General features: G+C 28.4%; 2 protein-coding genes across 5 annotated transcripts; both read left to right on the top strand.

The window, feature by feature from the left end:
- The first annotated feature begins 513 nt into the window (after positions 1–513).
- On the top strand, positions 514–19797 carry LOC126841730 (uncharacterized). 3 transcript variants are annotated; one of them, XM_050578342.1, is made up of 9 exons: positions 514–983; positions 9032–9181; positions 13047–13112; positions 16706–16966; positions 17046–17288; positions 17407–17529; positions 17728–17947; positions 19045–19373; positions 19438–19797. In XM_050578342.1, exons 2-9 carry the CDS (start codon positions 9044–9046, stop codon positions 19684–19686), a joined length of 1629 nt encoding a protein of 542 aa, XP_050434299.1. In that variant the 5' UTR covers positions 514–983; positions 9032–9043; the 3' UTR covers positions 19687–19797. The 3 variants fall into 3 exon arrangements, with proteins under 3 accessions (XP_050434299.1, XP_050434300.1, XP_050434302.1); XM_050578343.1 differs by lacking the exon at positions 514–983 and adding an exon at positions 8725–8941; XM_050578345.1 differs by lacking the exon at positions 514–983 and adding an exon at positions 14339–14406 and having other exon boundaries at positions 9124–9181.
- A 1432-nt stretch (positions 19798–21229) lies between these two features.
- LOC126841859 (nucleosomal histone kinase 1-like) lies at positions 21230–26732 on the top strand. 2 transcript variants are annotated; one of them, XM_050578600.1, is made up of 8 exons: positions 21230–21363; positions 22650–22795; positions 23224–23270; positions 23489–23522; positions 23932–24131; positions 24215–24428; positions 24535–24711; positions 26211–26732. In XM_050578600.1, the coding sequence occupies exons 2-8, from the start codon at positions 22666–22668 to the stop codon at positions 26318–26320; spliced, it is 912 nt and encodes a 303-aa protein (XP_050434557.1). In that variant the 5' UTR covers positions 21230–21363; positions 22650–22665; the 3' UTR covers positions 26321–26732. The 2 variants fall into 2 exon arrangements, with proteins under 2 accessions (XP_050434557.1, XP_050434556.1); XM_050578599.1 differs by having other exon boundaries at positions 23489–23555.

Genomic DNA, 26732 nt, shown 5'->3' with positions numbered 1-26732 from the left:
ATTCACTGAATTTCCGCCAATGTCCCGGATAATGTGAACTTTTTAATTAGGTATTTTACGCAAAAATTGTTGGTCACACTGCGGTTACACGCACGTGCGTTGCACGTCCCGTGTGTGACAGCACACAGGTGACAGGCAGTAGGCTACAGATACAGCTGTGAGCTACTGTGCCTGGTTACCTGGATAGTGGATACCACTCATACCAGTATACTTGTCAATGCCGGTTACTATGAAGTATGATAATAGTACACTGGAAAAAAAAATAGACGCACGCGGCACGTCGTAACCAATGAAGCTGAACTGAACTCTCGTCTCAACCCTGAACCCAGTTCAGTGGTCGAAACAGTACACAAAATGTGCCTTATGGCCGTCCGCATACTAGCGCTGCCACCCCGTCCATTGACTCTGTATCCACCTACTACCGTCGGAAGCGTTCAGCTGTGGGATCAAAAGACATGCTCAATTGCTCACAGGCCACAGCTCAGGTTCATTTCATTTTTATATGTGCTGCTGGAAGTGTTAGCCGGTCGTCGTGGTCGACTCTGGCTGTCCTCTCTCTCTCCCCCTCTCTCACGGTCTCCGGTCGGTCGTTATTGCTTTGCACTCAGCAGTTGCCGTCATCCGTCAAATCGATTCTTTTCGCCAGACGCCGCCGTTCGGTGCGTGACGTCGTTCGGCTCGATAGCAGACAGCAGTTGGCTGTTGGACCGTTCGATATTCACGACTCGACAGAGAACGCTTCCAACGGCACAAAAACGCACACAACGCATCCAATAAGTAGAACATTTCAGTCTACCTGTTTATTTAAAAAACAAAACAGAAAACAGTGAAGCGTGTTCTTAAGATAATTTTCCCCTCAATCGTTAGCCATTAACAAAACCTACAAATTTACCCGTTACCGGCAGCTGTTGTCAGCAGGAAATCCGAAAAACCGAGGTTTAAAAGATTGTCGTGTACTCTTTGAAAACGGTGATACCACAAAGGTAATTTGAACATTTAACTCTTTAACTATACTATACCTAATACTAGTAGTGTACAAGTAAGCAGTGTTTGGAAAAAGTCATATTTTTTACATAAAAGAAACGGATGAATTGATAAAAGTATAGTCTAATAAGTATCTACATATTATTATAGTACAAACTTGAAACTAGGTTTTAGAATAGTATTATTTTAAATTCAATGGTACAGACTAGTAAGGTACTTAAGTGGTAACGACCGACAAAGTACAAAATGAGTTTTTTTTTAGAAAAACTACTTGATGCGAATGTGAAGATTAAATAAATGTTTTTATTTTTCATTAATGTATTTAATTTAAAATTTATTAAGATAAGTAAATATTGGGTTTATTAATTAATATATGTATTTTCGACCAAGTTATGATTTTTGTAAACTATTGCTTATGTTTTTTTATATGCAAACAAAATCAGTTATTTTTAAGTATTGATTTAGCCGAGTAATGTCGATTTTGCACACTGTTCAGTCACTAGACTTAATTTTATAAAAATCACAACTTACTCAGAAACATATTTTAAATCTAGATTACCTAACTTTTATATAAAATGGTAAATATTAATTAATACATTTTTATTCATTTTTCTCAGTAAATGAACTTTAATTTAAGTATATTTGTTTTTTTTATATGAAAAACATAAGTTAAGCCTAACAATACATTTAAAATAACATTGTTTTTTTTATATTTTATACCATTGAACTATTTGTATGTACATGTATGTGGTATTTTGTTCAAATTAAAAAAAAAAATGTAATATAACTGGCGGAGCCCATGTATTTGGGAGTGTAGGGCAAAGAAAAAATAATTTAAGAATACAGAAAAAATTAGTCAGCTGTTAAGCACAATCTGTATCTGGCTGATATTTACGTTAACCACTTTGAGAGAGCTAAAAACATAGGTACAATTTCAATTTTTAACTCGGGGGGGGGGGGGTGGACATTTTTTTTAATTATATATATAAGTAAATATATTTTTGTATTTTAAAATTGTATGCATAACCTAATTTTTTTGGTGGGGCTATGTTAGTAATGGAAAGGCTCAGCTCACCCTAGCCCTCTGTATTTGCGCCTATGGCTAAAAATCTATTTATTATTTGTATGACATAAATGTTATTTATGTTAATGTTAAAAAATGTTTTCTTTGATACACCATTATAATGCTTTGTGGTAAAAAAATGTGAAACCACTTTCGTCTTGATCAAAATTTTATCATTATGGCATAAAGGAAAATGTCTGTATTGAATGTTTGAATGATACAATATTTTACTGTCTTTTATTTGAGGCATCTAGTTTGAAAACCAGCCCTAAGACATTTTGAAAACGTTTTTGTTTTTTAAGTGACCACAATGTATTACATGTTATGTAAAACTGTTATCAGATCTATCAAATAAAGAATATAACTAATTCAAATTGTGTTTGTTTGAAAGTCTTGGTTGGTTCTATCTAAAGAAATTATTTGTTGTTTTGTGAAAATTGTCAAAAATTGTCTAGCTGGTGATGAAACTAGGCGCCTCATTTTAACTACTATCGATACAATAAATAATGTATATATATATATATTTTTTTTTTATACTTCTTTAGTATTTTTGTTTAGAAAATATAGCTAGTATAGAAATTATATTTTAAATTTATAAGATCAAAGATTTACACATTTGAGTTTTTACTTTTTAGAAAGAAAGCGAGGAAAAATAATTAAGTATACTCAAATACTTATGAGTTTATTGATTTTGCACTTTAAAAAACAACTAGTAAATATTTTAAAATATTAATCATTTCACAAGTTTGCGTTTGTTACTCTATGCAACTATACCTCTTGACATTTAAAAATGTAATACATATTATAAGTGAAAATGTATTGAATATAATCTGTTTTATAAGTAGTAAATATTTTGTGTCCATGTGCCAAGTTAAAATTTTAATTTATTCTCAACTACATAATATATCAAATATGTAATTATTTAATTCATTACATTTTATCTCTTGTTAATTACTCAGTATTAAATTATCACATAGTTAAGAAATTAATGATGTGCTGGCCAACGCAAATAGTGTCCTAATGTAGTCAGCGTAACGCCCAACAATAAAATTACCAACATTTTTATATGTTAAATGCTTTTCTTTAACTCGCTAACACGTACGTACGTTTGTACGGGTATTTTTCAAATCTTGCAAAATTAATTTAACCCACTTTCGATTGTCTCTCATGAAATTATCAGACAATGTTATATATTGTAAGTTTTTTTGTAATTTAAATTTGGTTCAATATTAGTGTATAACATAATCTTGCGTTCAATCTTTCAATCTTTTTTTTTTAGCTTCTATTTTCATGGCCAAGATTTTTTTTTAACATTTGGATCATGTTAATATGTTAACCGTTAAAGGCATGGCTTTGTTGCTGAAATTTTTGGTAGTTGGTTAGTTACTTTTTTAAAAATTATCCACATCGAACGCAGCTCAATCGCAGAACTGAACAACAGTTGCAGCTGACGCCACCCAATCTTCGTATATATTAATGTCTTTTCTTATAAAATTGTTAATGTGCAAGAGATCCCGTTTTTATTGTTATAACATATTTGTTCAAAATAATGTAAAAAGACAAAAGTTATTTTTTGCAACAAAACTAATGTTTTTTTTTAGTTTTAAAATGTCAGAAATTTAAAAAATTCCGAGATCATGTTTTGACGTCAGTCAATTTTAATTAGATAAATTGTGACAATAATGTTGACATTGAAAACTACTTAGGTTAGGTTAACTTTATTATTTAGGATTTGATTGTCTTAAGTATTATTTAGGCTTTGGGATTTATATACGCTGGTTTGGACAAAACTTTATTAGTTCTATAAACCATGTTAGTAGTTTGGACTAATCACTGTAGGTAGTCCATTCCATTAACGGTTTATAGAACCAATACAACTTGTGCAACTCGGCAATAGTTTATTTTATATAATATAGATAATATAACGACTTGTGTCTGTATTTCGATAATGGCGTAATTGTTTTTTTTAGTTCGTGTAAACGGTAAATTATTTATTGAAATTGCGCCATTGTTTGAATACCGCGTACATTTTTTTATGACTAATAGTAAAATACTATTTAACGATAATTAATATTGTAAACTCTCGTGTTTTGTCATTGGCCTGCTATCCATTACGCGTTGAATACCTGTGTGAAACGATAAGATAACCTAAAGAATTTCGATGTGATCGTCTTGCAGTGTGATTAAAAGGATCTCCTTTCATTTTTATTTTATCAATAATACCTACGTACATTTCTCGAATTCCTATAAACATTATATTGCTATTTATTATAAAAATGTATATTAAATTACATTGTACACGAGTAATTAATTGTTGTAAACGCCTGTACGACGCCTCATCAAAAAATTATTACAACTCGACTGTATTTTTTGTAGTTTATTGATCAAATAAATGGGCATTTCAAAATAATATAATTGTAATATTATTTTTTAAATAAATGTTTTTAAAGTATTCAAGTACAAATTCAAAACCACAATTAGTATTGGCTCAATAACGAATATGTCTTAGTAGTTACTGGTTACCTTTATGGTTAGGTTAGTACGTTTTATATTTTTATCGTGTCCTTATCGAAAATATAACACTGTGTTGAAGTAATTTTTAAAAATATACTTAGTTATTTGGTTACCACAGTTATAGTAAGGTTTGGTTAACTTGAAAATCCTAACATTCAGCTATAGATTCCGCGCCAAAATCAATCGTTTTTTCATCTTCAGCCCATTGGGTTATTTAGGATCAATGCTACCACCAATCTATACTTCTCTCTTTTATTCGCAGACATTTAGAACGCAATCTTCTCACATCTTTGGCAACTACATTAATCCACGGAACCCTGGGTCTCCCTAAAGGTGTTGTCCTATTTGTTTTCTCCACCAATTGGCCATCCTCTCGCCAGGCATAACTAATCCTTTCTAATCGAAAGAATATCCGGCTTGTTGTATACTTTTTGTAAATTCTCGTTTTTCATTTTCTCGAATTTATTTGTTAAACCGATTGGTTTAAATATTTTAAATTAAATTGGTTTTTAGTTATTTCTGAAGGACTAAAAAGTCGGAGTATGAAAAATAATCACATATTTGGAACTTATCGTGTAGGTACCTACTTACTTCTTCCAGAAAGATTTGTATGTTTGTTTATTTTTTATTTAACACTCAAATCGAATATTATACAAACATGACACATAATAAATAATTCCACTTTGAGTAGGTGGTATTTTATTCTAGGTATTCTTATTTCAACCTATTATTTATTAACATCCTAGATTAAATATTCTATCTAATAAATATCAATAATGATCTTAAATAATATATAACGTTTCCCTGTATTGTTTTTAATAATAATAATTTGATATATTAAAATTTATAATAAACACGTCGACCGTGTACTAAGAAATACTTTTGAATGTATAATCATGAAATTATTTTAATTATAAAAAAATAACATATTTATAACGATATTCATTATGTAATTTGTTTTAACTGTGACATTTATATTAAAATGTTAATTATAATACAATTATAATTGCCAATCATTACTCGTATACACATACCTATTAAATAATGAAAATAATGCGTTATGTGACCCATTTTCCAAGTTTTATGACAATTTGTTTACATGTTATAATTGTTATGTGATTATGTTTATTATGTCTTACGACATAATAATTATAACTTTTATCGTACTTAAATCTTAATTATTAAGTAGGAAGCACTTGTTTTTTGTAATTATTTTTTATTTGCGACATTATTATTATGTCGTTAAGGTTATTAGGCGTTAACGTTTGATTTTGTTTACTGTATTTTACATTACAAACATAATATTGTGTGTTCTCAACCGTTGTTTTAATAATAGACTGTCAGTGACACGGAATTGCGTTATAACGAAAATTAATGATTTATTCAACATAATGAGTATTTTCGAAATTCATAAAATAGTATTTTATTATATTATACATGTATTCTGTTTACGTAAACCGAAGGCGAGAAGAAGTTGGACGTAAAATAACATGAGCATTGTAGTACTTTCCCCATTCTTTAAGCCACAAATATGTTAAACCGTCTTGTTGGATCTGTACACAAGTCTCTCTGGCATGTGGTTTGTCTGAACACAGAAGCACCGATTGGTTGTTAGAATTCGACTTAATAATGTACAAACTGAAAGACTCGTTAAAGATAAGGCACGCATTTTCTTTGAAAACAATTACTATTGATTATTTAAAAAAATCTAGTGCCACATATTATCTGTTGTGAATCGCTCGGTATATTATACTGTAGTGTAGGTACTGTTTTAAAAAAAAATCGTATAAGTTTTCTTTACGTTTCAGGAGCGACGAGGGCTCTCATGAGAATATTAAAATTATCTCAATATTTTACTGATCACTAGATAAACTAACTGGACTGGGATTTGAGGCTTGTCGCTGAATTACTGAAGTAAAAACAGAGTAATAAAGCCTTGTTTTTTCGAGTTGATATCCTCGGAATGTTTAATTATTTTATGAGGCAAGATTCGTCGAATCAAAATTAATATTGAATTTATTATTGTAATTATAGTACACTAAAGAACCGTACACTATTATAAATTATAATAAACTAAAACTAGATTGCTGACTAATGATACAAAGTATTTAGTCACATTGAATGTGCCGGTTTTTATGTGAGAAGTGTGTTTATTACATTAAAAAAATGTATAAACAATTAACATATTATCATTAATATTATTTTATAGTCATTGAACATTGATAGGATCAGACCGTAATATAGACCATTGATAAATACTATTATTACTAGTATTTATAAATCAATGTATAGACTTTAGAGATCTCGTGTAAAGATAGAGCTTTTAATCGGTTTATAAGCCAACATTTTGTCAGTTAGCAGTCTAGATTATTTATTATATTATATATATATTAAAAGCGATACACATGGTCGGTTATGGCTGTACCTTTGCTGATTAGCAAAAATAGAAAACGCAAACATTCCTAGTTTGGAGTTCAACGGTCCAAAGTTTAGAACTGTAATTGATGGTTGTTTAATGTAGGTGTTTAAATTAAAAACTTGTTTTTTGTGTATAATATACGTCATGTATTATATACATAGTGCCCCGTGACATAAGTCGTAAGTAATGCGTGTAAGCACAAAAATATCTCGTTTATTAACATTATTCGATTAGGAACATTATGATTGTGACTGTTTGCTTGGGACAAAGTCCATTTTTTTTTAAAAATATAAATTTCGCTGGATAGACCTCGGTAGCTATTGCCAATAATTGGTTTACGTTTAACGAGACACACTAGTACACTGAATCAAATCGTCCAAAAAATGCAATAGCATTGCGGTTAATTTAATAAAATCTTTTGTAGATTTGTATCCACTGTAGATTTATTAAATTAAGTTTTAAACTATATAATAATATTTAATATTATATATTAAACAATAAAATACTTAAAATGATTTAACAAAAACCAGCTTAATTAATAAATAAAAATAGTTTGAAATTTGAGCAAATGACAATTATTGTTATTTACTATATTGATCAATATTAAATAATATTATTTATCAGAATGAAAAAAATGTAGTAATTTTAATTTTTTTAAACGGAAATTTTATATTTTGTGTAATGTAAATTGCCCATTTTTCATTTCAAACATTTGTATAATGCATTAATTTAACAACATTTTCGTTAATCTAATAAAAATAAAGTTATTTCTTATTTTAATGAATATCCTACTGCCTACAGCTAACATTTATAAATTCATATTATTATTCTTATTTAATATTTACTCTTCTATTTAAAATTATTAAAAATAGCAAACATAAAATCATGTTAATATTTTGGACGTAGAAGTATAGAACTCTTTTTTTATTTGAGCTTATTTCTGTTGGTGGTTATTAGTCTTTACATGAAACAATTGAGATAAAGGTGAATAAGGGGTATCAATTATTACTCTTAACGGTTAAAGGGTCTAAGGCTAAGGTGTCGCCCCCTCTTCAGTGGCGTAATTTCGTCATGTTTGGGAGGGGGGGATAAATAAAAAAATGCATACATTTTACTCATCACCCCCTCCCTCCCCCAATTATTTTTTTTGTACGTATACCATTGTGATATATATATCGTCAAGGGGGGGATACGACACCCAAATCCCCCCCGTTATTACGCCACTGCCCCACTTGCTTCCGTTCCCGCTCACATGCTAATTATAATGTGATTTGGCGTAAAACAGAATGGGACTACTTTCTCGACGCGTACACGTTGAAAAAGTCTACACAGCTAATTTCCAAATTATTTATTGGAAATTGTCGCGTTTGATATTACTTTCAACTCTATTCTAATAGAATATAGATATGTTTGTACCATAAAAAACGGTCGTTTACCGTATGTGTATGCGGTTTTTACAGGTTTTTTTGACGTGTGTAATGTATGGTGTGCATATTTAAAAAGCCGTCTCCCACTAAAACCAATTGACGGTCTGATAAAAATTGGTGAAACGTCAGTAAATTGCGTGACTGTGCCTAAGATAATTTATATACTATATATGTGTAATAATTTATAAACGACTTGTCTCCTCTTCTCTCTCTCTCTCTCTCTCTCTCTCTCTCTCTCTCTCTTTTAAAACGCCGTCGTTGTCGTCTCGACTCTCGTGCCAATTCTAGACCGGACTACGTCTACATAATATTTTTAGCTCAGTTCACGATCGGACGTGGTTGACTTATTGTGTAAAATCGTGAAATTCGCTTTGCAATTTAAAAAGAAAATATACCTACTTATACGTATTAAAACCTGCTATTTTATTTTGTTTTAATAATATATTTTTACAATCACTTAGTTTGCCAACAACTGTTTGAAGCGTTGGTGCATTTTTTACAAGTTGTGCCCGTAAACCGTTTTTTTTTTTCAAAGTATATTTCATAATATTTTAATACTTAATTTATACAATACTATTTGGTACTTGCGGAAACATTAAGTTTGACGTTATTTTGTTTTGACAGATAAACTTGACAATGGAAAACGTCGACAGTGAAATCATGCAGCCCGGTCTTCACCGGCTGTGGGCCAAACGACAGGGATCCATCCTGAGTCCCATGCAGGACGTCCGGGATGATCTTTTGAATCAGGATCACTTTGGATACGATAGTCAGGTGAGAAGTCTATTTGTAAATATAAAAATAATAATGTTAATTATCGAAGACCTTTTTACTTAAACTGGAATTTCGCTTTTTTGCATGCAAATAAGTAGCGATGCCTTGGCATTTCGATCAACCTTGTACAGGTTATGTTTTGAAAGATAAAATTTAACAACCGATTTACTGATTAACTGACATATTGTCGAACGATGATAAATCAATTAGGCTGATTAGACTATATAATCTCTGAAGCAATAGAAAAAAAGATCAAGTGTAAAAAAACTCAAAATTAAATTAACTCGAGTTGTATGCTTCTTATACAATTAATAAAAAGTCTCATAACTGTAGCATTTGTAATTTTTAAACCGTATTGTTTCACACATTATGAATTTATACATTCATTTAAAATCGCATAAACATTCTATCTACCTAACATTTATTTCAAGTATTTAAAATATGTTTTTTCATTTAAAATTATTATGGTAATTTGCAATTTTAAAACTTTTTAAACGGCTAATATCTGCGTTAAAATAAATATCAATTAATATGATTCTAATTTTTGCCTTGTGATTATACTAAATTCATATATTTTTTTATAATTTACGAATTGAGTATGATCTGAATCATGTTAATTTTTTTTTGTCTGGTTTTAGTGTAAAATAAAAATGTAGATATTCCGGATTATAGACAAGAGCTATATGGTACAATTTATATTCAATGTAGTAACGGATTTATAAGCCATAAATTATTATTATCTAAGGTATTTCTGTTTCTCGTTTCACGTACATGAACTGTAGACCATCTATGTTATTCAAACAGGTTTTTTTAAAGCAAACTGATACTGTTGAATGTTGATATATAAAAATCCTATCCGATTTGGATTAATGCCCAGACTGTTAACTTTATGAGCTGGGCCAGCCCATGTTCTTGATTTGCATAAATACATTTTCATGAGTTATAATAGACGTTTAATTGATACGAAAATAAATGTAGGTAATAGAAAAGAACCGTTTACCTTCTTCATAATGAAGTACTTGTTACCAATTTCTTCAGAGAAACGGAAACTGCAATAATTAAGGGTCCAAAATAGGTAATATTTAATATAAATCTATCTAGGACTTAATACATTATAAGTATTCCAATATCAATCAATATTTTTAGAAAGATAAATGTATAAGTGATTTATTATTTTTTGTGTGCTATTCTGGCGAATGTTGAATGTAAAAATTAATTAAATGCTATATTAAGTCATTTTATGGAGTATCTATTAAACAAATTAGGCCTTTTAGCCTATATAGAGGAAGTAGTAAGATTTCCATAGGGACAATTAAAATCCCTTCAATAGATACATCAGAACGTGACTTCTACGTAATGTATTATTATCAAACTTTTGCCATAACTCAAGAAAAAAAAAACTAAACATATTGTAACTACAAAAACGTAGTGTTCATTTATCTTTAAATTAGCTGGTGTTATAAAATGGCTCCTAGATAATTTTTATTTCATATATTGCTTATCATTTGCTCCTTAATAAGTTCCGTTTCCCTGAATTTCAAAATTAAATTTTCCGTAATACGAGTTTTAATATGACCCAACTTTTATGAGTTTTTTTTTTACCAATTGTTTAGGGATTTCGGTAGTAACAAAAAATTAGTCCAATTAATATCCGATCATTATACGGGGTTTCATCCCATTTTCGTAACTACATTTTTTCCCTACTGACTGAATATTACGTATATAATATTTATTTCGCTCTTATATAAACACTCGGCTAACACTAATTACAATACAGTTTAGTAATTAATGTTATTGTTAAAACTATATAAGTGATTTAAAGTCTCCTATGTCGCCTTTGTGTGTTGGCATTATATCGTATAATGTGTTTGTACTTAAATATTTTTAAATGTATATTTGCGCGGTTCTTTTAAAAGACATTTAGTCTGTTTAAATTGTATTTTTTAAATATTATTAAGTACATTATATTATAAAAACGATTATGAACAATTAATAAGCAGCTTCGAAATTAGTGTTTCCTACTGGTACCATGTACACACCTTAAACGATTGTTCGGAAACAAACGACTGACATTAGCCGCAGGTTGGCTGAAAGCCATTATTATTTCTAACAGAAGCAACAAACTATTATAAAATTTACCACAATTTTACCCGGTCGTTGATAAAAATACACTAGTTGTGCCTACCTGCATTTATCACGATAACACAAATTATACCTGCCGGTAAATGTATCAAACTGTGTCATTAGCTCTGTGAGCTTATCGGATTTCTAAATGCACTTATTCAAATCGTATATAACTTTGGCACGAACCCCAATTTAACGCTTTAAGAACACTCATAGTCTACTAAATTGGTTTTTGGATTACACAATTATCGGTAGGTATTAGTATTACATACCTATATTGTGTATTATTAAATTTTATTATCTTATACCTTGACTGGCGCCTATCGTTGCAACAGTGTGTTGTCATCATGAACAGTCAGTGTACCCATACAATTTGGGCGACGATGCGACGATGCGATTATAAGCTCTAACATTTGTTACTGTAGAACATAATGAGATCATGAGGTCGTCGTTGGTTATATGTACTTTATTCCATATATTCTAGCTTATGTCAGTCAGATACTGGTCTGTCTTTTAAGCAATCATACATGCCACATGGGCATGTATTTTCATTATGGCACTAGAAATTTAAATACGTAAAAAATAGTTTATTTTTTAATTTACAGAAAACCCCTGAAATAATGTAATTTAACACCAAACTAGAGTGTGCTAAAATTAATACTTCCCCCGAGCCCTCCCTAATTACGCTTAAAATAATAAATTTAAGTAGCGGAACCGTGAGCTCAGTATATTTTACAGAAATATTGAATTTCAATGTTAATACTTACTCTGTCGAATTTGTATAAGTATCGGTTCTAAATTAAAAAACTGAAATAGTCATTGATGTATTTTTTAAAATGTAGTTTGGCCTTGGCTTGACATGTAGGATTTAACGCTACTGAATTTTACCATGGACCTAATTTCAACCGACAGCGACGTATTGTATACTTCAATGCTATATTGAACATTGTATTTGTAGCCGGTTGTAGTATTAGGTACGTTTGTAAAATTGGTATTATGGATTATCGACGTCCCAGTTCACAACAACTCAAAATTGCAAATACAAAAAAATCAAATTACTTATACAATTATTTATAGTTTTATTTTAAGGGGTTCGTTAATGTTTTTTTCATAAGTAAATATTATTTTCGATTATTCACATTTATTCGGGACCAATGATTAAATTTATAATAGCCCCAAATTGTATGGACAAAATTTGGAAGATAACTATGAAAACTAGAAAAACTATGATACGATTAAAAAAAAATAAATACTTAAAAATGTAATAATGACTTAGTAAAGTAAAACAATATTCGTAACCCTTATAAAATGACCTAATATATTGCAAATAAACGAGTGTAAAATAATATTAATAATATATGGAATTGGCTTACAAAAAATACAAATAAATGTTGTCACTATTTTATAAAAATTAAATTTTTTACTGCTGTAATGCAATATTTTTGTAATTTTTAGAGTTTGTTGTCTAGAAAATGCTACGCCGGGGATGTCTAATATACTATTTAGTTCAACTAGTAAATTCTTAATCTTTAAATAGCTCTTTATGCAACGCAAAAAAAGATGTTATTCGTGTGTTGTTACTCGAGTACAAGTATGACGTTATTTTTAACAAAAATGGTGGCACATTTTTTAATGGGATAAACAGTAGGGTGTCATCTAATCTATTCGTATAATATATCGATATTATCGCGTCGTTGATGTTATTATCTAATTTATGTTCTTGTTTTAAAAATATTTTCAGACGGCTGATGAAGAACTCGGGGAAAATATCAAAACCAAAGAGGAAGCGGGTGGTTGCCTGGACAAAGTTAGTATTCTTTATTCAAATTATATCTTTATTCGTTCAACCTGGTAGGTACAATGTATAGTGGTCGACGAAAACGTGTGTACTTTATGGTTATTATTATTTTTTTTTTTAATAAAAGATAAAAACTGAATTTTGTCCAACGACGACTTTATCAAATTTAAATCGCTGAACAAGTACGGAGGGTTTAATTTGAAATTTTCATTTTTTAAACTGTGTTATTATAGTTGATAATTTATGATAAAATTCGATAGAACTCGATTGGGGAAAATAAAAGCCATACAAATATATTATTATTTCAACAAATAAGAATAATTGGATGCAGCCCAAGTGAGGTTTCTGCAACACTTGTTTATCTTACAAATTAATTACAACTACAATGTGTCTTCCTGGGGCTTCTGGCACTATAATATTAATATGTACTGCAATTCAATTACACGGACCTATTTAAACGGTCTTCATGTCCAGTGTTCATGTCAATTCGGTGGTAGCGTGCGGTCGGGTTTCGGTGTATATTATATAAAACCTAATAATTTTGTCAGCTTGGTAAAATGTGTTGGAAATTAGTTTTTCTTAAAGTTCGTCCGACCTACTCTGGGCTAACGGCTAAAACAATAATATTATGAAATTCACCAGCTCCTTTTACCAGAGCCCTGTTCTTGTGAGTTCAGGGTCGGTAAGTTTTTATCTCTTGGTAAGTTACGTTAGTTTGTGCGTGGACTTTGTGTTTAACACACTTAAAACACACACACTTTATTAGTACTATAGTATATTAATTCAACTGTAAGTAAATCTGAGAACATAATATAAAACTTAGAAAATGACATTTTAACGGTGTATTGGCATGCACATTTCTGAGTTATCTACTTGAACTTGTGCAGTTAAAAATCAAATAACTTTTTGTTTGAGTTTTTTTTTTCAATCAACTAAGTATAATCACAAAATTATTATGCTCGCTTGTTACATAATATTTTTTATTTAATTTACAGTAAAAAACGAAACCAAAGACAAAAATACTCTGATAAAGTAAACTTTTATTTAAAAAAATGATATTTCAAAATGTTCAATTGATAACTCAAAATGTGCATAATCCATTAACAATTTGTATACTCTATTGTATTAGATTATTATTATTTATATTTGTATGGATTTACATTCAACTGTCATCGACACGGTGCCTGTTAACCAAGAAAAACATATATGTTCGCCAATGTAAATTCTGTTTACAGGACTCATCAGTTACATGCATGGTTATTTTATCCATGACGGACTCCATATTAGCAGAACAAAATTGCTTGTGAGTTATTGTTGCGACTAAAAAAACAAATGATGTATTACCATGAAAAAAAGATAATTGTTTTATCCTAACTAAAAAGAAAAACCACCAATAATACATATTTTATAAAAACTTTGTAGGTTACAGAACACTACCCGTTTAGACACACTTTCCAGAGAGGGTAACATAAATTGATAACATAATATTATTAATCATTATAAAATTGTTACTATGATGAATCAGGAAAATCGAAAAAATACACAATACTATTAGATAAAAAAAAAAACTGATTTTGAAAATTTTTTTATACCTTGATTTGTAGTGAATTTGTTGTACTTAAAGAAATGAGCTCGATATTGATTTTTAAATTACAATGAACCTTTTTTTTATTTGACCTTTTAACAAGGGCTTTGTTTTGAATCCTTTTTTTGGGCTGTAGAGTTTTTTCAGGTTTTATGGGCATTGGAAATCAAGGTTTTTTTTTAATTTTTGAACCCTGATTAGTGGGTTAATTAGAGTGTTTAGAGGCAATAATTAATACTGCTTAAGAATTAATATTATTCCTGGATGCTATTAAAATATTTTAATTAATTATTTCAAGTCTTTGCTTTTAAATAGCAAAACCATTTTTATGACTTTAAAGTGAATTACACTCTTTAAAAATATTGCAATCTAGTAAATTAACCAATTTTACAAGTATTTCTTACTGATGTGACAAGATTTAAAGAAATTTTCATGACTGAACACAATGATTTTAAGTAAAAAAAATGTACGACTATAATAATGATATAAAAACTCAGCAAGTATCAACAAGCAAATACATTTTCAGTGGAAGTCTTTGAGTTTTCAAAATTAATTCAGATAAACCTATTTATCACTTCATTTAAATATTGCCTATACACCTATTAATATTTGTATGTACAAACATTTTTTTTAATTTCTAATTTTCAATACTCTATTATATTTATGATTTCCTATGACATTACATGCTATTATATGGATTGTTTCATTTAAAGCCTAAGGTGGTTTATTTATTCAAGTGTACATTACAATTTCTGATACTATGTATAGCATATGGAAAAAAAATGTATACATTTCTGTTTGGTTTTATGTTGTTTAGGCAAGTGTATGTATTATTTCCTGTTTAGTCATAACTAAATAAATAACTATGCATATTGCTTTTTTATCAATATATATATGTATATTTTTATATTATATTAGAGTAATATTCATGTAAATTTGTAATAAGTAAATGGGTATTTTACAGATTTTGTTGTTTTATTTGAGCAATTTGTTGAGTTAACAAATTGTTGTATTATCATATAAATTCGAACTGACATTGAATTGTATTATTATCATTCATATGATTGGAACTACCAAATTTATTCAGCTATATAACAAAATAAATTGTTTTAAACGATTTAAACTGGAATTTAATTTTAATATCTCATACAACAGTCTCCAATTAATAAGAGAATATTTATTTGAATATTAGATGGATTAAGAAGGAGATAAAATATTAATAGAATAAATAATATGTTGATTTTTTTTCCCAAAGTTTTAAGTGTATATTCTTAAATTCTTAAAGAAATAAAAACAAATATAATAATACCCGTAATGATTAATATGCTAGATTTTATTTTATTAAAATTTATAACTCATATAGACTATATTTAATTTTTTATTTCTATTGAAGTTTGTTATTCAGATGTTTGATAAGACTTAAGGGTATTGTAATATTTTTTCTTCATTCAAAAATATAGAAAAATTAAAAAAAATCTCACTAATATTGTTCTCCTATATATATATATATATATATACAGCACGCATTGAATGTTGGTAGAATGACAAGTGTGTTTGATAGATTTTAAGAAGACTGAAACTCGAGTGACAGTTCCTGCGGTGTTGCACTGCTACTGGTTACAATTGACGATCGCATCGTTGTGCTGGAAACACGGAACGACTTCAATGTTGCTGCTCCTGTCTGCTGCTTCGACTGCTTCACTTAAGTCTATCAAGAACACTTGTTTTTCTGCCACAAGTATTAACGCGCTATCGTGGAGCTAATAAAATAAATAATAATAAAATACTATTTCTGATAAAACTTAAAAAAAGAGAATAGAAGTTCCCAACTATTACCATTTTAAAAAAATGTTTGTCCTTTTTTTTTTTTATTACAAGGATTACAAATTTTATTTTTATTGTAGATTACAAAATTTAATTATCAAAAAGTAGCTTTTTTACATTTTATTTTTTATGTATATATATATATGTATATTACTTTGTTGTAATTCCATTTTTTTTTTACAATGTTTTTTAGGAGCTGGCTGACTCTTCAGATTCAGAAAAGTCTGTGTCTGTGTTTAACACCTTAAAGTCTGCAATTTGTAACAGTTCCCCAAAGAACTTTGAAGAAATTTGTGTGATTAGTTTGGATGGGGCCGAGCTCAATGATTTTCCCGCCAAGTACACCGTTCCGTTATTGCAACCATATGAGTTTGCAGCTGTTGGTGTGTGGATACATCCCAACATTGTGCCTGGTTTCAAGTACAAAGTTCGACCTATCGATCAAGATAAAGAGGTATTTGTTAACTGATACATGCGATACAAAGATTTTTAACAATTACTTATAATAAATATAATAATAATTTATTATTTAGCGCACGCGATTTTTGTTTGATAACCGGGCATTAGAACTTATGAGCATCGGCCGTGGTTACTCAAGGCGTTTGACATTTGAGGCAAGTCCCGGGTTGTTAAATGATAATGATAATTATTTTTGGACAGATTCCATGCCATCAGGCTATGCATTCCAAGTGCATGTTGTGTCTGTTGGAGACAACTATACCGTCTATGATGCGAACAATGTTGCTGTTGCCACTCTCGAAGTGACTAAAATTCCGGTAAGGTTTAAAACATACTTATAAATATTTTTTTTATTAGTGGTAACAGTGGACATTGGATTGTTTTAAGTTTTCAAACAAAGTTATTCAATTTTTTATAAAAAAATGATGTTCTTAGGGCGCTCAAAAGGAAATAATTCATGAATTAACTGAGAATGGCGAAGTTAGAAAGAAGGTAGAAGTGAACATGCTGTGCAAAGTGGATTGGTTTTATAAAGAAGATTCTGCTTTAATAACACCAGTAAGTATATAAATTATAAAGCTTTGTAAAAATGAGAACAAAAACATCTAGTATTTTAATAGAAAATTCTACTGTCGTCTTCTTTATGTTAATTTTTACAGTATAATGCAATTTAAATTTGTATTATTTTTAATATTTTTTGTTAATTTGAATGCATCAGAAATATTTCAGTAATAATTTTTTTGTTTTCGATTAAAGGTTACTGGCATTGCAGTAGCTTTGAAATCGTCTCGTGGTTCAGCAAAGCTTGTCAAAATTATAGATGCTTCTATTGGTTTAATTCCGTCCCGTGGTTATACTTTAAAACCAGGAGTTGATAATAAACAAAGACAATTGGTGTTAAATGGATGCTCCATTGGTGACGCACCAACTGTTTATACAATCACTGGTTTGGAACCATATGAGCTTCCGGTAATAGGTAAGTTTAAAAATGTGTCATAATCAGTTTTAAATGATATATATTTTGACACAAAGTATTTATTCATTAACAATACATAACATTTATCCGTGAAATATCTCTACAGATAAAAACAATTTATTTAATTGTTATTTATAGATAACAATTATCTTATATTATTACTAATTAATTATTCATATTTCTTAAATAAATAAATAAAAAATAAAAATAAACGAAAGTAATGCAGCTCACGTCACATTTACACTATGCTCTTTGGCCTGTCCTCCTCTGTTCTTAAATGGAACTCTCATTCTCCAATCCTCTCAAATCTAATATTTAGGCTTAATAATTGATAGCGCCTAACCGGTCACCACACTTAAATGAAAAGCGCAAATCACTCAACTATCAAATAAATATGCTTCGACCTCTTCTACATTAAAAAATACCAACAAGCTTCTTCTTTACAATACCGTTATGAAGTCAATACAGACCTATGGTATTATTATCTGGGGATCAGTAAAAACCAACACCAAAAAATGTTGGGTCTTCCAATCCATATGCTTTAGGATAATCACAACAAAGTATGTTCAAAATGTTTCGCTTCATTCCGACCTCAAGATACCACAATCACTAAAACTGCAGCAATCTATTACCAACAATTTTACTCCAGATTAGAGTCACATGAAAATAAACTAGTCTCCTAACTTGCATCAAAAACTCTCCCAAGAATCTTCTCAAGAACAACTAAAATTATTGTTTTTTTTTTTATCTTATTAGGTGTCTTAACTGTGTTATTCCCTATTCACTGTCTGTTTTTCTTTCTTTTTAGCTAACTAATTTAATTATTGTATAGATTGTAAATATTTTGTCAAAAACTATGTAAAAAGTAAAAAAAAAGTTATCTTAATTATTTGTTTCATTTTAGATAACTTTTATATTTATCTATTATCAATACACAAGCATATTTAAAATACTAAAAAAAAATAAATAAAAGATAACAAATAAAAAATTGATTTGCAAATAATTTTTTTTTTCAGATAATAAACCTTGTTTTAGCCTGGTTTTTTGAACGATTTGACTCCCTGCGTTTAGTTTACAATAATCTTGTTTTGTTACAGGTACATATGTTGATCCTAGAATCATCCCAGGATTCCATTATAAAGTACGGCCAGCGGGACTTAAGCATCATTTGTTTGATGGCAACGCTTTACAGTTGATTAGCATTGGTATGGGGTACGGTAAACGTATTACCTTCAAGCCTAATAGGCATAGCTTAAACAACAACACCAATTACTTTTGGAGTGATTCCTATCCGGATGGTTATGGGTTCGAGCCACAAGCTGTCTTTTGCGGGATGAAATTTGATATAATGGACGGTACTTTGAAAATTGGCCAAGCCACTGTGTTCCGTAGTGATAATCCACAAGTTGAAGATCAGCAATGCATCGTAAGGAGATGAATAACTTACCAATTAAATAGTCATACTAAAATTAATGAATCAATTATTTCAGGTAAAGGGAAAACTGGGAGCAACTGTAACTAAATACATTCATATTGATGTTACTTGCCATGTTGTATTGAAGGGTAATGTAATCGATGAAGAGTCGCATGCACTTAGGGTATCTGGTACTGCAGTTGTAGTGAAATATCCAAAACAAAACGAGTCGAAACTCTTGTACATTGACAATGTCGGTTTGAGCTCCAAGCTTAACCTTGTTTTCATGAACCAAGAATCGCATCTCATCTTCCAACCTATATAAACATAAAATACATAGCTAACAAAATTTGTTTCTGTTGCTTGAGAATGTTTCGACAAGTATAAATATAATTCAATTTTGTTCCTGTAATAAAGAAACTTATGTAATCTTAAATGTGTCATTAAACTACCTATGAGTTGACTTGAGGCTCATTTTGGTTGTATGGTTTAATGTTTCGATACATCAAATATGTATGTTGGAACATGAAATATTCTTGTAGTTATCATCTAATACTGTTACTTACGCAATTCAATTTTTCGTTAACGTATAAATATATATAATTGATAAAAAATTCTATGTATTGTATGTAGCTGGGTCTTGCGAGTAACATATTTTACTGAGTACTTAAAAGTTGAAACATTTTTTTTTGCAGAACTTTATTGATTAATTTCAATTTTAAGTGTAACTTTTTCTGAATTAAATAATTTATTAATTATTAATGAAAAAGACGTGAAATATTGTTGAAATTTTTATATGCTGGAAGTTTCAATCATATAAAATTATTTTTATAACATAATATTATTGTATTTATACTATAATAATTTTTTTTTTAATGTAAAGAGAAATATTGATGAGAACTAAAATTTTATTAATTGGAATGTTATAAATATATTATATACTTGTTGTATGACTGAATATATTACAATTATTACAAAAAATAAAATAGAATTTTGTTTGGAATTGAGAGTTGTTATTTATTGTTGGTTGTCTGATAATATTATTTTTAGCTTTGTGTGAAAACAGTTTGACTTTAAAAACAATATCTGTTCAATATTAATCGATCTTCCTATATGAATTGTAACATTATACCTTCCATTAAAAACAATAAAAATATAAAATTGTTGAATTGAGTATCAAATTAGTATTACATATTATATTAAGGGAATGCACGCAGTCTGTTTTTAAGGAGTTTTGTATAGGCAATATTAAAAAAAAAAGGTTTTAATAAATTTCGACCATGTCATTTAATAGACTGGTTAATTTGTATAAGATTCATAGTATTTTTTTAATTTAAATCATTTTTTTCTATGAGAAAGCTGATTTGATTTATCTTAGACCAAATGTTGACTACATATGATGGGCCAATTTCAATTCTGTAAAGAGATTCTTTGGCTACCTTTCTATGTTATCTAGGAAGCCGATTTTCATTTAAACATTTATGTTTCTTGTAATTAAATAAATAAAATTTGCAATTTTTTCTCTATTGAAACCCAATTATTTTACAAAAAAAAACAAAAATCTATTTTCTTCATAATCTTGTACAGTTGTCAAAAAATTCGTATGTCTTTACAGAATTTAAATCGGACCATCCTAACTTCCTAAGTAGTCCACATTTTGTCTGGCTTTTTGTCAAAAAAACGGCATGCAATCCTCTCAAGTTTGAAAATATTCATATAAACTGTGTATTCTTTTATTCTATCCAATATTTTGGTAACAAAAAATGTTGATGGTTTATTTTTTGATAGGTTGGTAGGACCGGAGGAACCGATATCGACTAAATTGATAAAATAATTGATAAAAATGATAACGGTAAGAGCGAACGGCCTTCTAATTTAAATTACAAAGTTGATAATACAAATAATAACGTCTTCTGTGTCCGGTGTCGTAATGTTTGCTTAGAACGCTGAACGCGTTTTTAAAAGAGTCAAATATAGTTTTGGTATTTTTTTTATCTCATTTGTAAGTATTTTTATTATGTCAGCCTGAGTATAATGACTATCGTCTATCCTGGTTTCTGAAATTATGTATGCTTTAATCCATATTTGAATATAATATTATGTTTGGTGTAACAATTTTACTTGATACATTCTATTGTATTGTATTAAATATGTAACAGCATTCTGGTTGCAATTCAGTTAAACAATATGTTAAATATGGGCGCCAAATATGATTATCCTAGAGCGTAAATTACAGTTAGCATGGCACTGACTCTGCTCAGTTATTATATTGTGTTTAATTTTGATGGTAGTGTAATAAATAAATAACTGAATTTTAAGTAGTTGACAATAAAAACCAGACAGATTAGGTTTTAAAGGCAAAAAATTAATTTACCGAACATGGGGTTTCAAAAATTAATTAAAAAGATGCTTCAAACACTGAACCTTCAAACATTAGTTGATCGACAAAATATTTTGTTATCAAATTTATCTATGATCTTCTTAGTAGTTCTTAGATAGCTCTAATCTATTAAGTCAAATAAGATTATGTGGTTCGAGTTTTAACTTAAAAAGTCATCATTTGTTTTACATTAGGCACCATAGCCAAAACTATAGCTACTATGAACCAATAAACAGAATGTTAATGACGAGAATGTTGAATAATTAAAATTATAATAAACATTTCCAAGTTATAAATTGTCCATTTGTGTAAAAAAATTGTTTAAATATTTTATTATTATTCATACATTTCATTTGATTATTTTTGCTCTTTTATATCTTTTTATAAATGTTACTTGTGAAAATGTTTTTGTTAATATTTGTAAAAACATTTGTTAGCTAATTTAAAATTTAATATGTATCAATGTACTATTTTATTGTTAATGTACTTTCTGCCTTTTGAGAGTGAAAAAAAAAAAATTTGTCTATAATACATGCTTTTAAAAGAATCCAATAAAAATTTGTTAATGTAAAATTTAAAATCAAAATCTTATTAAAATCCCTTTATATTTTGTAGTATTTGTCTGATTGTATTTAGGCGACAGGATATATTTATTATCATAGTTATTTATATTGAGCTGGGTCCACCTAGGGGGTTTTTCCTTACAGCATCTTGCTTTTTAAGCCATACGGATTTTTATTTATATGACCGCTCATCTACCTGATCATATAGAAATCTGTGTGGTTTTGCTGGTTGGAAACATATGTATAGGTTTCACCTATACTAAAATTAAAAATTAGTTATTTTTATTTAGCTATTTATTTTTACGTTTATTAATAAAATTATGCTTTAATTGGTTTTTATTTAAGGTTAAATAGTGGAAATATGAGCAAAAAATTAAAAACAACACCGAAAGAAGAGCTGCCTAAGGGTTTCGTTTTGAAGGATACTAGTAACAATGAATGGATAGTACAAAAGATTATTGGCAGCGGAGGATTCGGTTATGTTTACTGTGGTTAGTCAAGTATTTAGATGTACTTTTGTCTCTATACTGTTTTATTAAAATATGTTTTGACTTATGATACAGTTTAATGTAAAAGAAAAATTCAAAAATTGAAATAGTTTCAACCAAATCTTGTTTCATAGGTTATAAAAAAATCTTTGTACAGGAAATTGTAGTAACTAAATAATGATAACTGTAGAAGTACACTGCTAATATTGATTGTTGAAAGCCAGTTTAAATAATTAGTTTGAAAAAAAATTAAAGAACTTTAATAACTTGTTTAACTGTTGAATTATTAGCATAATTTTTTGTAAATATAAAAAAAATGTATTACAAAATCATTGAAATAATGAGTAATTAAGATCATAGTTACAAACCAATTTTTATTGTAGCATGTTTTACTACATTATTGTTAATTATATTGCTTTTATTTTCTTTAGGGACAAGTCACGGTACTCGTTTAAAAACTGAATATGCTATAAAAACAGTAAGTTCTATTGAAATTTTTAACTTAACGATTGTAGTTATAATATATTGTTTTAATGTTGTGCAGACATTTTTTTCAAATAGTTGTACATGTTTTTACCTAATATTTTAATTAGAAATTACTTGTCTTAACAATGTTGTAGAATTAATTTATTTTATTTTGTTAGGTAGTCTGTTATTTTTAAATAATATTTTATTTATTTTTTGTTTTGAATTTAGGAAAACATGGAAAGTGGACCACTCTTTGTCGAACGTATGTTTTATTTAAAAAACATGAAGGAGAATGGTAAAAATGTATATAATAATAGTAGTAATAGGAAAGTTGCATAAACTCTAAAAATTTTTTTTTTTTGAGACATTTAAGTAAGTAGTATAAGAGTTTTGCATACTGCCAAAATGTTAATTTTTGTTCAAGATTTTTAAAGTTTTTATTCGTTTGAAATATTTATTTTTCAATTTGTGTATTTGTATTTTTAAAATATGTATATATTGTACCTCTTGCATTCCATTATACATTTTTATCCAATATTTTATCTTTAATCCTTATTATATATCTAATTTAAAAATGTTAATAACATTAACAATTTAATTGTTTATGTTTACTTGTTAATTACTTGACATTATAAGTATTTAAAATAAATGAAATTTTGATTTGTTTTTAGATATAAAAGTTTGGAAGAAAGAAAAGAAGTTAAAAGAATTACCTATACCCAAATTTTATGGTTTTGGTAGCACTTTGTATAATAACAATAAATATAGATTTATTGTTATTGAAAAATTCGATCAAGATTTAGAATCTTTCCTAAAAACTGTCAAAGACAGTTTGTTATTAGGTGCAGTTATCAATATAGTACGACAAATAGTAAGCTATTGTCTTTCAATTAACATGTGTTGGCACTTTTAGATTTACAAAGCGGGTTAAAATTTTTTTATTATTATGTGCAGATAGACGCCTTGGAGTTCATTCACTCGTGTGGGTACGTTCATTGGGATATCAAGAGTCAAAATGTGTTTGTCGGTAAAAAACCTAAACAAAATCACGTGTACCTGGGAGATTTCGGCATGGTGTCTAAGTATAAAACCGAGGATGTTGTACCCAATAAAAAGTTGGCTAATAACGGTACCCTAGATTATATAGCGCTAGACGGTCATGTTGGTAGTGAGTATTTGGCAAAATCATTAAGTTTTTCAAAATGGATATGTGATGAGAATTTATTTAGAGTGGCAACACAAACTTAAATTTTTAACTTGTTTTTATGGTCTAGTGCACACGAGACGTGCTGACTTGGAAAGTCTAATGTATAATGGATTGGAATGGTTAAAATTAAGTTTGCCGTGGAAAGGTCAAAGTCTTACTAAAGTCACAAAATCCAAATCTGAGATGAAGGAGATAATTCTTTCGGGAAAAGAGTCTAAATTAAATTTTCCCAAAGTACCCAAATGTAAGTGGTGATTTTATACTTGATGTATAAGTAATTTTTTTAAATGGGTGGCTATTATGTTGTTATATTTTATAATAGGGGCACAGATTTAAATACACCAAAAATTACAAAAACATGAAAATTTAAAAGAATGCATTATATCTCTAAAAGAGTTAGAAAATATTTTTAAAATGCATGTTAAAACAATTATTAAAATATTAATGTAAATTCTATAAATAAGTATAATATATTATCTTCAATATATATTTTTTTGAAGTAACAAATGTAAACCGGCAGGAATATGTTCCAAACTGGTGTATTGGCTACAAAAATTGCAACTTTAAATACAAATAAATATTGTTACACACTTGTATATTTTTTTTTGTAGAAATAAATTAAAAATGAAATAATATAATAAAAAACCAAACACTCGATTCGAGGCCTAAAATCTATTGGAAGGAGAAGCATTGAAACTGCTTACACTAATATTTAACAATATCATAAAAGGTGGGTATATGCCGGTTGAAAGAAGAAATAGTTTAGTGGTACCTATGTATAAATGTAAAGGAGATGCACAAGGTCACGAGAATTATAGGCCCATAAAAATAACAAGACACTATAAATTATGGAAAAGAATACTTGATAATAAAAGGATACAAAATTAAATGTGACCACAAAACATTTTGGTTCAATCCTAGAAGAAGTACTTCGGTTACACTGTTTGCAATAAGACTTGTTGACGTATGGTATTTGTGGATCTAGACAAGGCATATAATGAAAAAATATTTTGTTGAAATGTATAAACCTCATACAAGACATGTATAATGAATGCAAGATGAAAGTCTAGACAACACACGAAAAAACAGGATTATTTGTCGTTAGGGTTGGCGTCTACTAGGCTTCAGCATTCTGTGTGATAAACAAAGCTTTTTTTTTTAAATAAATTTATTTCAAACTTGTTATAATAAAAATTAAAAAATAATAAAAAAGTTATTTTTATGTAAAAAAATTAACAGCATTAGTCTCAAATGTCACTAAAAATCAAATGTGCATTATAACGACTAAAAATTCAAAACTTATTAAAAACGGGCATAAAAAACCCAAATGAAAATTTCAGATTACTGATCTAAACGGGTTAAAAACAGTTTTTGTCATAAGGGTTATGCCTTATTAAAAAAAAAAAAAATTGTTTTACAAATAAAAGCTAATCACTTAGTTTTAAGTAAATCTTAAGCTAGGAATTCTTTAGAAATTAAAAATAGTAAACATTTAATAAAGAACAATAAAACTACAGAGCATGTATTAAAATTGTATGTAAAAAATAAAAATTTTAACTTGTGGTATTAATAAATATTACTTAATATAGTTTGTTTTAAAACCAAAATATCAACATTCAACTGTAGTGTTATTAAATACAAATTAGTGTTCAATTCTCTAATGTAGTTGTATTTAAAACATTGTTAATACCACTTTAATTTAATTGTTTTGTGTTCATAATGGTTTTTTTAAATTGTTTGCAGGTTACTATAAAGCCATGAAACAAATATACAACTTGAAACCTGCCCAGGAACCGAATTATACTTTACTGAAACAGTTGTTGAAACAGTACAAACTAGAAAAAACGTGTTAAGTGTTCTAGTGTAAGAACTGTAATCGAATAACTCATATTTCTAGTATATAAAAACATCTTTGAAATGTGTGTACATAGATAAAACAAATTGTGTACAGATGAAAATTTCAAGTTTTGTATTTTTGGAAAACTTTAAAATGACCATAGTAATTCTGAGGCGTACTTAACCAAAATGGTTTTTAATGGAACTATTTTGACTGGTACGCCACAATAAAAGTAATTTATTTAAAGTAATCAAGTTAGATCAGTAGAAAAAATGTAAATTAATATCCTGTAATAAATAAAAATATTATATAAGTATCTTACAATTAAGAATGATTAAGAAGACTATTTAGTATTTATTAAAAATTATAGAATGTTTTGTGATCAGTGATTAAAAATATTTATGATTTTTTTATGGTGGGTATATGTT

This window comes from Adelges cooleyi, unplaced genomic scaffold (assembly GCF_023614345.1).
Source record: "Adelges cooleyi isolate 19-005CV unplaced genomic scaffold, UGA_ACOO_1.1 ACOO_flye_CR_arks_rails_tigmint_CR_PRNA_41, whole genome shotgun sequence".
In the NCBI taxonomy this organism is placed as follows: Eukaryota; Metazoa; Arthropoda; class Insecta; order Hemiptera; family Adelgidae; genus Adelges; species Adelges cooleyi.
Note: the sequence above shows the minus strand (reverse complement) of the source record. Positions and strands in the feature narration are given on the sequence as shown.

Bases quoted from the DNA above. Each gene is read 5' to 3' on its own strand.
- LOC126841730 (XM_050578342.1), top strand. From the start codon at position 9,044: ATGGAAAACGTCGACAGTGAAATCATGCAGCCCGGTCTTCACCGGCTG. The intron at 13,113-16,705 runs GTTAGTATTCTT...AATGTTTTTTAG, and splicing joins CGGGTGGTTGCCTGGACAAA to GAGCTGGCTGACTCTTCAGA. The intron at 16,967-17,045 runs GTATTTGTTAAC...TTTATTATTTAG, and splicing joins CTATCGATCAAGATAAAGAG to CGCACGCGATTTTTGTTTGA.
- LOC126841859 (XM_050578599.1), top strand. From the start codon at position 22,666: ATGAGCAAAAAATTAAAAACAACACCGAAAGAAGAGCTGCCTAAGGGT. The intron at 23,556-23,931 runs GTAAAAATGTAT...ATTTGTTTTTAG, and splicing joins AAAAAACATGAAGGAGAATG to ATATAAAAGTTTGGAAGAAA. The intron at 24,429-24,534 runs GTGAGTATTTGG...TTTATGGTCTAG, and splicing joins GCTAGACGGTCATGTTGGTA to TGCACACGAGACGTGCTGAC.